The sequence below is a fragment of the Bufo bufo genome, chromosome 10 (genome assembly GCF_905171765.1).
Source record: "Bufo bufo chromosome 10, aBufBuf1.1, whole genome shotgun sequence".
NCBI classification, from domain to species: Eukaryota; Metazoa; Chordata; class Amphibia; order Anura; family Bufonidae; genus Bufo; species Bufo bufo.
The window spans coordinates 60,710,366-60,723,033 of NC_053398.1; the positions used below are offsets into that span (position 1 = coordinate 60,710,366).

At 45.7% G+C, this 12,668-nt stretch overlaps 1 protein-coding gene across 1 annotated transcript in view; it reads left to right on the plus strand.

Annotated features, from left to right (window-relative positions):
- The window catches only part of PLCB3 (phospholipase C beta 3), a 163,527-nt gene that overhangs the window by 64,351 nt on the left and 86,508 nt on the right, over positions 1 to 12,668 (plus strand). The window contains exon 2 of the mRNA XM_040409852.1: positions 8,726 to 8,803. Coding sequence (XP_040265786.1) covers positions 8,726 to 8,803 — 78 coding nt within the window. The remainder of the gene's footprint in view (positions 1 to 8,725; positions 8,804 to 12,668) is intronic.

Here is a 12,668-nt window from a genome sequence, read left to right on the forward strand (position 1 = left end):
CACACGTCAGTATTTTTCTATAATCCGATTTTCTGTCCGTTTTTTGCGGATCCGTTGTTCCTGAAAATGTTTCCGTATGTCATCCGTTTTTTGCGGATCCGCAAAAAACGGAAACATGTATAAATTTCAATAAGCAAATAAAGTTGTTTGGATTTCTTGAAAAAAAAAAATAAAAAAAAAATTTAAATGTAATTTCCAGGAACGGATTCCGTATAAAACGGATGACATACGGAATGACATCCGTATGTCTTCCGTTTTTTACGGATCCATTGACTTTGTATTGTACCAGGATCCGATTTTTCAGGAAAAGAATAGGACATGTTTTATATTTAAACGGACATGCGGAACGGAACAACGGAAACGGACAGCACACATTGTGCTGTCCGTTTTTTTCCAGGACCCATTGAAAATGAATGGGTCCAGATCTGGTCCAGATCTGTTCCAGAAAAAACGGAACAGATCAGGAAAGAAAAAACGGACGTGTGAATGGACCCTTAGGCCTCATGCACACAACAGTCCGCAAAAAATACGGATGACGTCCGTTTGCCTTCCGTATTTTGCGGAACGGAACAGCTGGCACCTAATAGTCTGTAATACGGCCAATAATAGGACATGTTCTATACTTTTTCGGAACAGAAATACGTTAACGTAATGCATACTGAGTAACTTCCGTTTTTTTTTGCGGACCCATTGAAATGAATGGTTCCGCATACGGTCTGCAAAAAAAACAGAACGGACACGGAAAGAAAATACATTCGTGTGCATGAGCCCCCAGACTTTTTTCTCCTGAATTTGATTTACAAACACTGACCAAACACTGACCGTGTGAAAGTGGCCTCAATCACTATTTTCAGGCACATACGTAGGAATTAGTCACACCAACTGCTCTTGTATTTGGGAGCACCAGTTGACTAACTAGAAAAACGCCTTCAAGAAAATCTACAATTCTGAGACCTGGATGAACGAGAACCTTCAGACGGATTTCCAGGCTCGCTCGGGTGCACGATTTCACGGCAACGCTTGGACTCCTTTCTCTTTCTTCACATCACATTGTAGTATTTGTGTTCATGTCATATTGGACATGAATCATGAGAAGTCTGCCAGTTTTGTATATCCAGGTCTCGGGAAGTTCGTAAAACCCCAGGAGCAACTCTGTCGTTTACATTGAAGTGTGCCAAGAAGAGAAGAACGCGGTCTGTCCCCTGCCCTGTATCTACCGTGTTACATAATTGCCTGGCACAAGCTGCAGTGAATGTATGTGCGCTCTGGATCCACCTCTCCGTTGGCGGGTTAACTGGCTTCCCCAGCACGTGTGGCAGTGATTCCCTCATGCTGGGGCTGAGATCAATGAACACATCATAATTTACTGTTAAATTGCGTGTGCTTTGTTAGGACGGATTAGATAGGCGCCAGATTGTCACTGAATGTATGAAGAACTTGTTTTCGCGGTCAGGAAAAAAGTGCAATAAAAAGCTAACACAATTTATTTCTAATCAGAGGTATTTCCATAGTTCCATATCAGGGCACATTCATACGACCGTAGTGTTTTGCGGTCCACAAATTACGTATTTGCAAAACACAGATACCGGCCCATGTACGTTCCGCTATTTGCAGACCGCACATGGCCGGCACTGTCATAGGAATGCCTATTCTTGTCCGCAATTGCGGTCAAGAATAGGAGATGTTCTATCCTTCTTTGCAGGGCCGGTACGGTACTACGGATGCAGACAGCACACGATGTACTGTATTAGACATTGCGATCCTGCTGGCGATTGTCAACAGCTGTTTGAAGATGCCTTGAGCGCAGCAGCCACATCCTAGGCCAGTGACATCACTGTTGTCAAAGGGGCTGAGCTGCAATACCGAGCACTGCCACTATGTGATGTGCGGTGCTGTCCTTGGAAAGCTTTATCAAAACTGGGGTAAAAGGAAACTAGTTAAGTTGTTCATAGCAGCCAATAAGATTTCACCTTTCATTTTTCAAAGAAGCTCTTACAAATGAACGATGTAATCTGTTTGGTTACTGTGGGCAACAAAGCCAGTTTCCCTTTGCACCAGTATTGAGAAATGTCCCCCACAGACTGCAGGTGGTCCGCCTGCGCCTGGTCATAAATTAGGTGCTTTCTACGCCATTGTGCAAATTTAAATGTCCCCCCTTATGTTCCATGTGTACGTTTAGCTAATTCAAAAGCAGATATTTCCAGTGCACCTTTTGGACGTATCCATAGATACGGGGTCAGAAGGATGTACTTCCAGTATCCTCCAGACAGGTACGTGTAGCATAGTCTGCTTTCTATATGATGGGCCACCTTAAAGTAAAAAATGAGTTTTTAAAAAATTTTATTCGTTTTTTAAAAAGGGCCCATGTGTGACATATGCCATGCTTTGCATTTGGCGCGTACTTTGGGAAATTTCTGTGGCGTATATGTGCTGATCCAGTGATAGGCTGTATGCTCTTTCCTGTTGTCCTGTCGGTGTGCATTGCAAGCAGATCTAGAAAAATGTCTATGCTGCTCCTTTAAGAAAAAGCATGGACACAATTGTGTATTTAGTATTACCGCATGTGACTAGTACTAGCACAATTGTGTATTTAGTATTACCGCATGTGACTAGTACTAGCACAATTGTGTATTTAGTATTTCCGCATGTGACTAGTACTAGCACAATTGTGTATTTAGTATTACTGTATGTGACTAGTACTAGCACAATTGTGTGTTTAGTATTACCGCATGTGACTAGTACTAGCACAATTGTGTGTTTAGTATTACCGCATGTGACTAGTACTAGCACAATTGTGTATTTAGTATTACCGCATGTGACTAGTACTAGCACTATTGTGTGTTTAGTATTACCGCATGTGACTAGTACTAGCACTATTGTGTATTTAGTATTACCGCATGTGACTAGTACTAGCACAATTGTGTATTTAGTATTACTGTATGTGACTAGTACTAGCACAATTGTGTATTTAGTATTACTGCATGTGACTAGTACTAGCACAATTGTGTATTTAGTATTACTGTATGTGACTAGTACTAGCACAATTGTGTATTTAGTATTACCGCATGTGACTAGTACTAGCACAATTGTGTATTTAGTATTACCGCATGTGACTAGTACTAGCACAATTGTGTATTTAGTATTACCGCATGTGACTACTACTAGCACAATTGTGTATTTAGTATTACCGCATGTGACTAGTACTAGCACAATTGTGTATTTAGTATTACCGCATGTGACTAGTACTAGCACAATTGTGTGTTTAGTATTACCGCATGTGACTAGTACTAGCACAATTGTGTGTTTAGTATTACCGCATGTGACTAGTACTAGCACAATTGTGTATTTAGTATTACCGCATGTGACTAGTACTAGCACAATTGTGTGTTTAGTATTACCGCATGTGACTAGTACTAGCACAATTGTGTATTTAGTATTACCGCATGTGACTAGTACTAGCACAATTGTGTATTTAGTATTACCGCATGTGACTAGTACTAGCACAATTGTGTATTTAGTATTACTGTATGTGACTAGTACTAGCACAATTGTGTATTTAGTATTACCGCATGTGACTAGTACTAGCACAATTGTGTGTTGTGGCTCTCTACCTGCATAACCAGGCACGTTGTAATGCGGCCATATTGGTCGGGAATCGCTCTTTAAGTGAATATATCTGTCGGTTTTATGCCGGTGGTCCATGTTTCTGTCAGACGTCTGGCACGTCCTCCCTTTTCGCTGTAGTTCGCACATTGGTGCTGCAGGTTGAACAGCGCTGACAACATGGTGTGAACGTGCCCGCGTCTTCCTGTGATACCTCGTGCCTCTCTTCCTGGATCAATCTGTGCTGTTCTCCGCCAGGTAATGTCCGTTATCAGTGTGCGCACACAGTCCTTGCCGTCACGGTCAAAGGTCAGCGCTGACTATTGCCGTACAGTACAGGGACACAATGGAGCCTACGTTTCCTACCTATAAATGTAAAGTAAAGCGGTGAGCAGGAGAAGACACATGGCCTTGTATATAAACTGCTGTGTGTGCGTGTCAGACAGGTCTCCAGTATGCTGTAGGGGCTTGCTTTATACGGTTTTTGCCCAGTTGACCTTTGTGAAGCCTTCTTCACACAAAGGGGGAGATTTACTAAGACCACCAGCTTTTTCTGCACTGCACTGCCGTAAGATTCATCTAATTTATGATGAGGTGTGCGCCTCGCCATAAAGTAGTCGAATCGATGGCAGTCCGCGCGCCTGGAGAGAAAAACGACTGGCTGGAGTAGTTTTTCAAGCACTTTTCCAGGCATAAACGTTAGCAAATTTGCCGGGGCCGGAGCCTGTAGAAAAACCAATGTGAAAACTCCCAAATAAAAAAGGCTTACCCAAAGCATGTCTTGTTATGAAAAAAACACGCCATGACCCAAAAAACACAAGTGAGAAGAAAAACTCCTCTAAAATAACCCACATTGTCTGTACACGCGGCAGAATTTCCTGTTGGCTTACAGGTAAGGGTACTTTCACACTTGCGGCAGGACGGATCCGACAGGCTGTTCACCCTGTCGGATCCGTCCTTCCGCTATTTCGCCGTACCGCCGCTCCATCCCCATTGACTATAATGGGGACGGGGCGGAGCTCCGGCGCAGTTCGCGGTGAGAGGCCGCCGGACTAAAAAGTTGGACATGCAGGACTTCTAGTCCGGCGGCCTTTCACCGTGCACTGCCGTGCTGAGCCGGAGCTCCTCCCCCGTCCCCATTATAGTCAATGGGGACGGAGCGGCGGCACGGCGAGATAGCGGAAGGACGGATCCGACAGGGTGAACAGCCTGTTGGATCCGTCCTGCCGCAAGTGTGAAAGTAGCCTAACATCTGCCTTTGGTGGTTTTCGGCTTAAAAAAAAAAAAAAAAAAAAAAAGCCCAAACCACTACTAAAAATGCTGTGTTTTGGCTAAAGAACACATACAGCATGTGTGAAATCTCCCTTAGGGTCCATTCACACATCCGTAGTTCTGGGTTCACATCCATTCTGGAATTTTGCGGACCCATTTATTTCAATGGGGCAACAAAAGATACGGTCAGCACACCATGTACTGTCCGCATCCATAGTTCTTTTCCGCGGCCCCGCAAAAATACAGAACATGTCCTAAGAATAGGCTTTTCTGTCATAGGGCCCGCCATGTACGGTCCGCAAATTGTGAAACTCACACGGCCGGTATCCGTGTTTTGCTGATCCGCAATTTGTGAACTGCAAAACACTTACAGACGTCTGAATGGACCCTTAAGCTGTAATGCAGGTCTCAATAAGCTGTTTATGTTATATGTGAGGTCCATGGTTGGAAACTGGGGCAAATTGCCCATAGCAACCAATCAGAATTCAGCTTTTTAAACTGCTGTAGCAAAATGAAGGCTGCACTTTGATAGGCTGCAGTGTGCAGTAGAGACTATTTGGTGAAGTCTTGGGGGGAGATTTATCAAACGCCAGCATTTTATGGGTGCAACTGATTGTTTTCTTTGTTTTATATTAAAAAAAAACAATGCAAACTTTATGAGGTGCATACACAGAACTGCCATCGATTTTTTGTTTTCATTTGTGTCAAAGAAGTGGCTAGGATGTCTCGGAAGTGCCCCAAAATTTGTCTACAGTGGCGTCTGAAAAAAAAAAGAAGCGCATGTTTTTTAGTGTGTCAGATTCTGGATATTCTGGATTATTGGACAGTTGGTATATAAAATGTACCAGGGGCGGACACAGACAGCAGAGGGCCCCTGTGCAAAGAATGTGCCTCGGCCCCCTCCCCTCCAAGCCAGGTTCTCAACATACCCAATTCCATCCTAACATTACTTATCGCAGTACAAAACATACAGGTTAAGGCCTCTTTCCCACGGGCAAAATGCGGGCCGCAATGCACGAGCACAGTCCGTGGGGCAGCCGCAGCGGATCGTGGACCCATTCGCATGTTCTATCTTTTTGGTGAACGGAAGTACGGGACGAAACCCCACGGAAGCACTCCGTAGTGCTTCCGTTCCGTGGTTCCGTTCCACACCATTCCGCATCTCCGGATTTGCAGACCCATTAAAGTGAATGGGTCCGCATCCGTGATGCGGAATGGCCACGGAACGACACCCGTGTATTGCGGATTCGCAAATGCGGTCCGCAATACGGCAACAGGGTGCACACGCCCGTGGGAAAGAGGCCTAAGGCTATTTTCACACCTGAAGCACTACAAACTCAGGCATGCAGCACTTTGTGTCTTGTTGATTCTGTGCATTTTTGCCGGATTGTGGCCGATCTCTGCCAGAGCCCATCATAGTTAATGTGGCCGGCGGACATTCTGTATGCATCCAGCAGTGCTGGAGCATTCCGGCAGGCTGTTCTCTGCTGGAAGAGCCTGCCAGAATCCCTAACTCAGATGTGAAGGTAGCCTAATACATGTCCACATTCCTCTTACATCCAGTGACGTCTTCTTTGATGTAGATGTTCTCTGTCCTCATCTTCTCCTTTCAGACCACACCGCCATGATGATTTTTTTCAGTCATCTCTTCTCTCTGCAGGGTTTGACAGACAGACATCTTAGTTTCCTAGTTTTCCATCATCCTCGCACCTAATCAACACCCCTCTAATATTGTGCCTGCTGTGCTCCATATACTAGTTACACACAGATAGTTCCCTTTCAATAATTATTGTCACACAGTGTCCTAAAAAATAACTGCGCCCGGAATACAGTGTCCCTGACACTAATAGTCTAAACATAATAATTGTTCTAAGCTGATACTGTGCCAGGGTGCCCCCCAACGTAACAGTGCTTCCCAAATTCCCACCAATAGAAATAATTATCTACCATAGTAGTAATAGTGCCCCCACTGTTTCCCAGAAGCAATAATGCTCCTATAGTGCTCATACTAGTATTCAAGTTCCTCATAGTCCCTCAACTGTAATAAAGCCCACCATAATGCCCTCGGTAGTAATAATTCTCTTTATAACTATTTGTGTAACAGTAGAAAAATGCCCCCTTATAATGTGCGCCAGTACATAAAAGTGCCCTGTTGTGTGGCAGTATAAAAAAGACCTCCTCTTAGTGCCCCCTGTAGAGCCAATGTCCCCATAGTACCCTATGGTGACTGACAATGTGCCAGTATAAAATGCCCCCATAATGTGTGCCAGTATAATGCCCCTATATAAGAACCCCAATAGTGCTCCTTTTCCCCCATTCGCCATAGTGGCCCCCATGTGTGCCAGTATATGAGATAGGGTCCCTATAGTGCTCCTCCCCCTCCATAGTGCCCCCCATGTCTGCCAGTATATATAAAATAGGGCCCCCCATAGTGTTCTTTCCCCTATATAGTTCCCCCCCATGTGTGCCAGTATATGAGATAGACCCCCATAGTGCTTCTCCCCCTCCATAGTGCCCCCCATGTGTGCAGTATATAAAATAGGGCCCCAATAGTGCTTCTCCCCCTCCATAGTAACCCCCATGTGTGCCAGTATAAAATGCCCCCATAATGTGTGCCAGTATAATTCCCCTATATAAGGACCCCAATAGTGCTCCTTTTCCCCCATTCTCCATAGTGGCCCCCATGTGTGCCAGTATATGAGATAGGGTCCCTATAGTGCTCCTCCCCCTCCATAGTGCCCCTCATGTCTGCCAGTATATATAAAATAGGGCCCCCCATAGTGTTCTTTCCCCTATATAGTGCCCCGATGTGTGCCAGTATATGAGATAGAGCCCCCATATTGCTCCTCCCTCTCCATAGTGCTCCCCCATGTGTGTCAGTATATAAGATAGGGCCCCCATAGTGCTTCTCCCCCTCCATAGTACCCCCCATGTGTGCAGTATATAAAATAGGGCCCCAATAGTACTCTCCCCTCCATGGTGCCCCCCATGTGTGGCAGTATTTAAAATGGGGACCCCATAGTGCTCCTCCTCCTCCATAGTTCCCCCCAAGTGTGCCAGTACATAAGATAGGGCCCCAGTAGATGCCCCCATGAGTGCCAGATAGGGCCTCTGGCAAAGTGTAAATAAAAAAAATAAAACCCATATACTTATTACTTACCTCGTTGCTGCTTTCAGCGATGCCATGCAGGCCTCTTCCGGCCTGTGTCCCGCGCTGTACGTCTCAGACACGCGATGATGTCATTGCACCGCCCTCTGATAGGCTTTAGGCACTAGGCCTGCAACCTATGAGAGGACTGGGGAAGGGAGACACCTGCATCCATCTGTATCCTAAGGACAGCCATACAGATGAATAGAGATGAGCGCTTCAACAATGTTAGCGCTCATCTCCCCCTGCCACCGGTAAGAAGGGGCCCCCTCCTGCTCTGGGCCCCTGTGCAACGAACCGGCCCTGAAATGTACGTAAGGCTAGAGAACGAGTATGAGTAATATAAATGCTGAGTGCATGTGAATTGCACGATTATGGCAGGAAAATATTCTCTTAAACCAGAGCTTACACAGACCCGAGGAAAAGGGCTTCTTTTTGTAGTATTTTTCCTTTCATGAGTGCGAGCTCTTGTCGGTGTTTACAGAAGCAAGTGCTCCATGTGCTCGTGGATGCGCCTGACAGCAGCACAGAGGAGCAGAACTTCTTCCTGTCGTCCAGCACGCGTTTCTGACCCTTTTGTGAAGCAGGCGCCTATGATTTGCTTTCTATATGATGTCACTGTGGCTAATGATGACTGCATAATAATAATCATATCACTAATTGTGTTGAATCATGGATCCTCCTTTTTTTTCTCTTTTCTAGGACACCAGCGGTAAGTCTTTGGTGACCCTGCGTGTGGACAGCATGGGATTTTATCTCTATTGGACCTGCCCTAATATGGTGAGCAGCGCTGCTTGACTTTCTCAGACAACTCGCTCCGACCAGAAGGAACCCCCCTCCCCTTTAGTGACTCAGTTAGAGCGTCAGACATTGCACTGATAGGTGCACTGCTGTTCTGTGATCATCTTTATCTAGGTCTAGCAAGACAATAAAAGAATTGAACTCCTACTATTATCATGAAGATTGCACTTCAGATAAGATCTTCCCCTCACAGCAGCAGTAAACAGATAATGACTTGCCTATATCTCTATATAGGAAGTATTTTGTATTTCATTTTCACTGGCATAGAACTCACAAAATGAAAAACACAGCCAAAAAACTAACTTTTGTTTTCTATAAATATTTAGTTAAAAAAACTAGTTTCTGTTGAAAGTGTCCCTTTAAACATGAAGGTAATCAGAGCTGGGTACCTGTAGTATAAGGAGGCCCTGCAGCGGTCTGCTGCGCCTGTGTTATCTCATGGAACAGCTGCCCCCAGACCTTCCATATCTCAGCCGCTTTCTCTTGTATTGTTTCTATCTGCCCATCCTTTTATTATGGTCCTCTTGACAATTTGTAATATTTGATGCTTCTCAGTACATGTACTTAAATAAGAGAGCATATTTATTTCAATGTGAATATTTTGAATACAAATAATAAACCTATGGTAAACCCACTCAGAACTTAAAGGGGTTGTCCCATCTCACCAGTTCCATTAAGTGCTGGCCCCAGGTGAATGGGAGCTACATGAAGAGAGTAGCAATTCAGCAGATGCTTAAAGGGAACCTGTCACCATGAAAATGCAAATTCATCTGCAGGCACCATGTTCTAGAGCTGGAGGAGCTGAGCAGATTGATATATAGTGTTGTGGGAAAAGATTTGGTAAAACTTGTAATTTATACACTTAGGGGCACGTTTACAGAGAGTGGCGTCTAAAACGCCCCATGTTGATGGATCTGCCGAAGTTATGAAGAGGCATGGACCTCTCCATTACTTCGGCGCATCCAGCGCCAGTTCTAAATGTAAGACAGCTCGGAAGCCTAAAGCAGGCGTAGAAGATGGTAAATGAGACGCCTGCCGGCCCGTCCCCTTCCCCGCCCACAATTTTAGATCTGGCGTGACCAGGGCAAAGTCCTAACCGTTGCACCACCATCTGCAGCAAAAATACCCCCAATTTAGGCGTTTTTCAGTATAATAAATGACCCCCTTAGATTCCTGATTCTGGGCTTTGAAGCCAAGCAGGCGGTCCTATCAGTGACTGACAGCTCTCTCTCTGTATACACAGTCATAGAGGGAAGGCTGTCAGTCACTGATAGGACCGAGTCCTGGACTTCAGAGCCCAGAATGAGCAGGAATATAAATTAATAAAATACAAGTTTTACCGAATATTCTCCCATAAAATTATATCAAACTGCTCAGCTCCTTCTGCTCTAGAACATGCTGCCTTCAGCTCTGATGCTATGTTTAATATGACCGGTTCCCTTTAATGTAGTATCCCTCTTCTTTCATTACATGCCCACAGGGGTCCATCCCAAACTGTTGCCATTTTCCTGCCTCTGTCGATGCTACTCTGTGTCCTCTCAGCCTTTGTGGTCATTCTGTGCCACATCTGAAGTGTGCCTTCAGTTATAGAAAGCTTCTGATCGGAGGTTTTCCTTACTGGGGTCCAGGCTTCGAGACCCCCACTGTTCACCAAAGTGACGTTTTTTGTACCTTACGTTTCACTCTACTGCCTATTTTCCGCACTTTGGTACAGACAGGAGAAACCAAGAGGATTGAAAGTTCTTCTCTAAGGCTACTTTCACACTCGCGTTTTGGCTCTCCGTTTGTGAGATCCATCATGGGATCTCACAAGCGGTCCAAAACGGATCAGTTTTGACCTAATGCATTCTGAATGGAAAAGGATCCGCTCAGAATGCATCAGTTTGCCTCCATTCAGTCACCATTCCGCCTGCAGCGTTTTTCTGTCCGTCCTGGGATGCGGAGCGAGACTTGGTGTTCAAGTCTTGGCTATAGAAGACATAATACAACCGGATCCGTTCATGACAGATGCATGCGGTTGTATTATTGTAACGGAAGCATTTTTGCAGATCCATGAAAGTAGCCTACCCAGTGCTTCACACACTGTGTTCTAGCTACTGGTGGGGGCCTCAGAGCCTCTCTCTCGCTGTCACTTCAGGTGCACTTTAATATCCCTTTGATCCTGGAAATGTTATGCCCCTTCCTGTTTCTCTGCAGCCCATCAGATTATTCCTCTGTGCTGTATGAGCCTGACACATCTGGATATGTCCCGTTGGGCCCCCACCCCTCCTCCACATCTGGATCCCGGATGAATGCACTCTCTCATTCATGTTCCCACAGTCTCTCGCTCTCTCCTTACCTGTCCTCTCACACTATAGCTCTGTTTCCTCCCAATCTCTCCACCTTGTCCTGACTGACTCCCCTCTCCCTCGCTCTGCTGCCTGCGTGCATGCTCTGTCTTCTCCTGCCTCCAGATGATGGCCTCTGCGGAAGTCAGGAGAAGGAGGGGGACGCTGCTCAACTGTTTACATTTTTTATATTCTCTCTCTGTTCCCCAGCTCTCTGCCGAGATAAACGCTCTCTCTAACCAAACCCTAAGAATGACAAACAAAAAGATACCCACCAGTTATACTGTGCATATACAGAAGGACAGACAGATAGAGATTCTCACTCTCATCGAGTCAATAGGAGCCGAGGGGATTCAGGATTATTACATTAGATTAGAAAATGTAAAATCATGTGTATTTTATCTGGTTTTGAACTTGCATCATGCTTCCTCCATCCTGCCTTTGTGACCATTTCTTTGCTTGTTGACAGTAGTGGAGTTTTTCTTAAAGCAGTAGTCAATAACCGATTCTTTTTAATAAAAAATGATGGCATCTGTGTTGGGCCCATGTTCTTATGTGCCCGCATTTCTGAGAAAAATAGAGTTTTAATATATGCAAATGATCCACTAGGAGCAATGGGGGCGTTGCCGTTACACCTAGTGGCTCAGCTCTCTCTGCACCAGAGGCCCCCTCTACATCACGCTGTGCCCCCCCAACTGAGCAGCTCGGGGGGGCGGTGGCCGCAGCGATACAGATGCCTGTGCTAGTGCGGCGGTGCAGGGGAGGGAGAGGTGTGTCCCTTCCCCTTCCTCTGATAGGCTGCCAGCCTAGTCCCTGCAGCCTAACAGATGCCGGCACGATGACATCATCGCGCCGCTTGAACCGTACAGCGCGGTACACAGGCCGGAAGAGGCCTGTATCTTATCGCTGACATGGAGGTAAGTATAAGTGTTTTTTTTTTTGTTTTTTTTTTTATATGTACTGTACAGTTGTTTTACAGGCACATTGGGGGGGGGGGGCTCTTGTTACTGGTACATTGGGGGGCCTCTATGCTCTTGTTACTGAGCTGGCACATGATGGGGGGCTCTTAATACTGGCACATGGGGGGGCTCTTGTTACTGGCACATGGGGGGGCTCTTGTTACTGGCACATGATGGGGGGACTCTTGTTACTGGCACATGATGGGGGCTCTTGTTACTGGCACATGATGGGGGGCTCTTGTTACTGGCACATGATGGGGGGGCTCTTGTTACTGGCACATGATGGGGGGGGGCTCTTGTTACTGGCACATTATTGGGGGCACTTGTTATTGGCACATTATTGGGGGCACTTGTTATTGGCACATTATTGGGGGCACTTGTTACTGGCACATTATTGGGGGCACTTGTTACTGGCACATTATTGGTGGGCACTATAGGGGCATCTACTGAGGCCACAAAGAAGGGGTATATTATATGGGGGCTCTGTTCAGTAGCATTTTATACTGGGACACATTATGGTGGGTACTATGAGAAAAGAATGAGAGAAGTACTATGGGG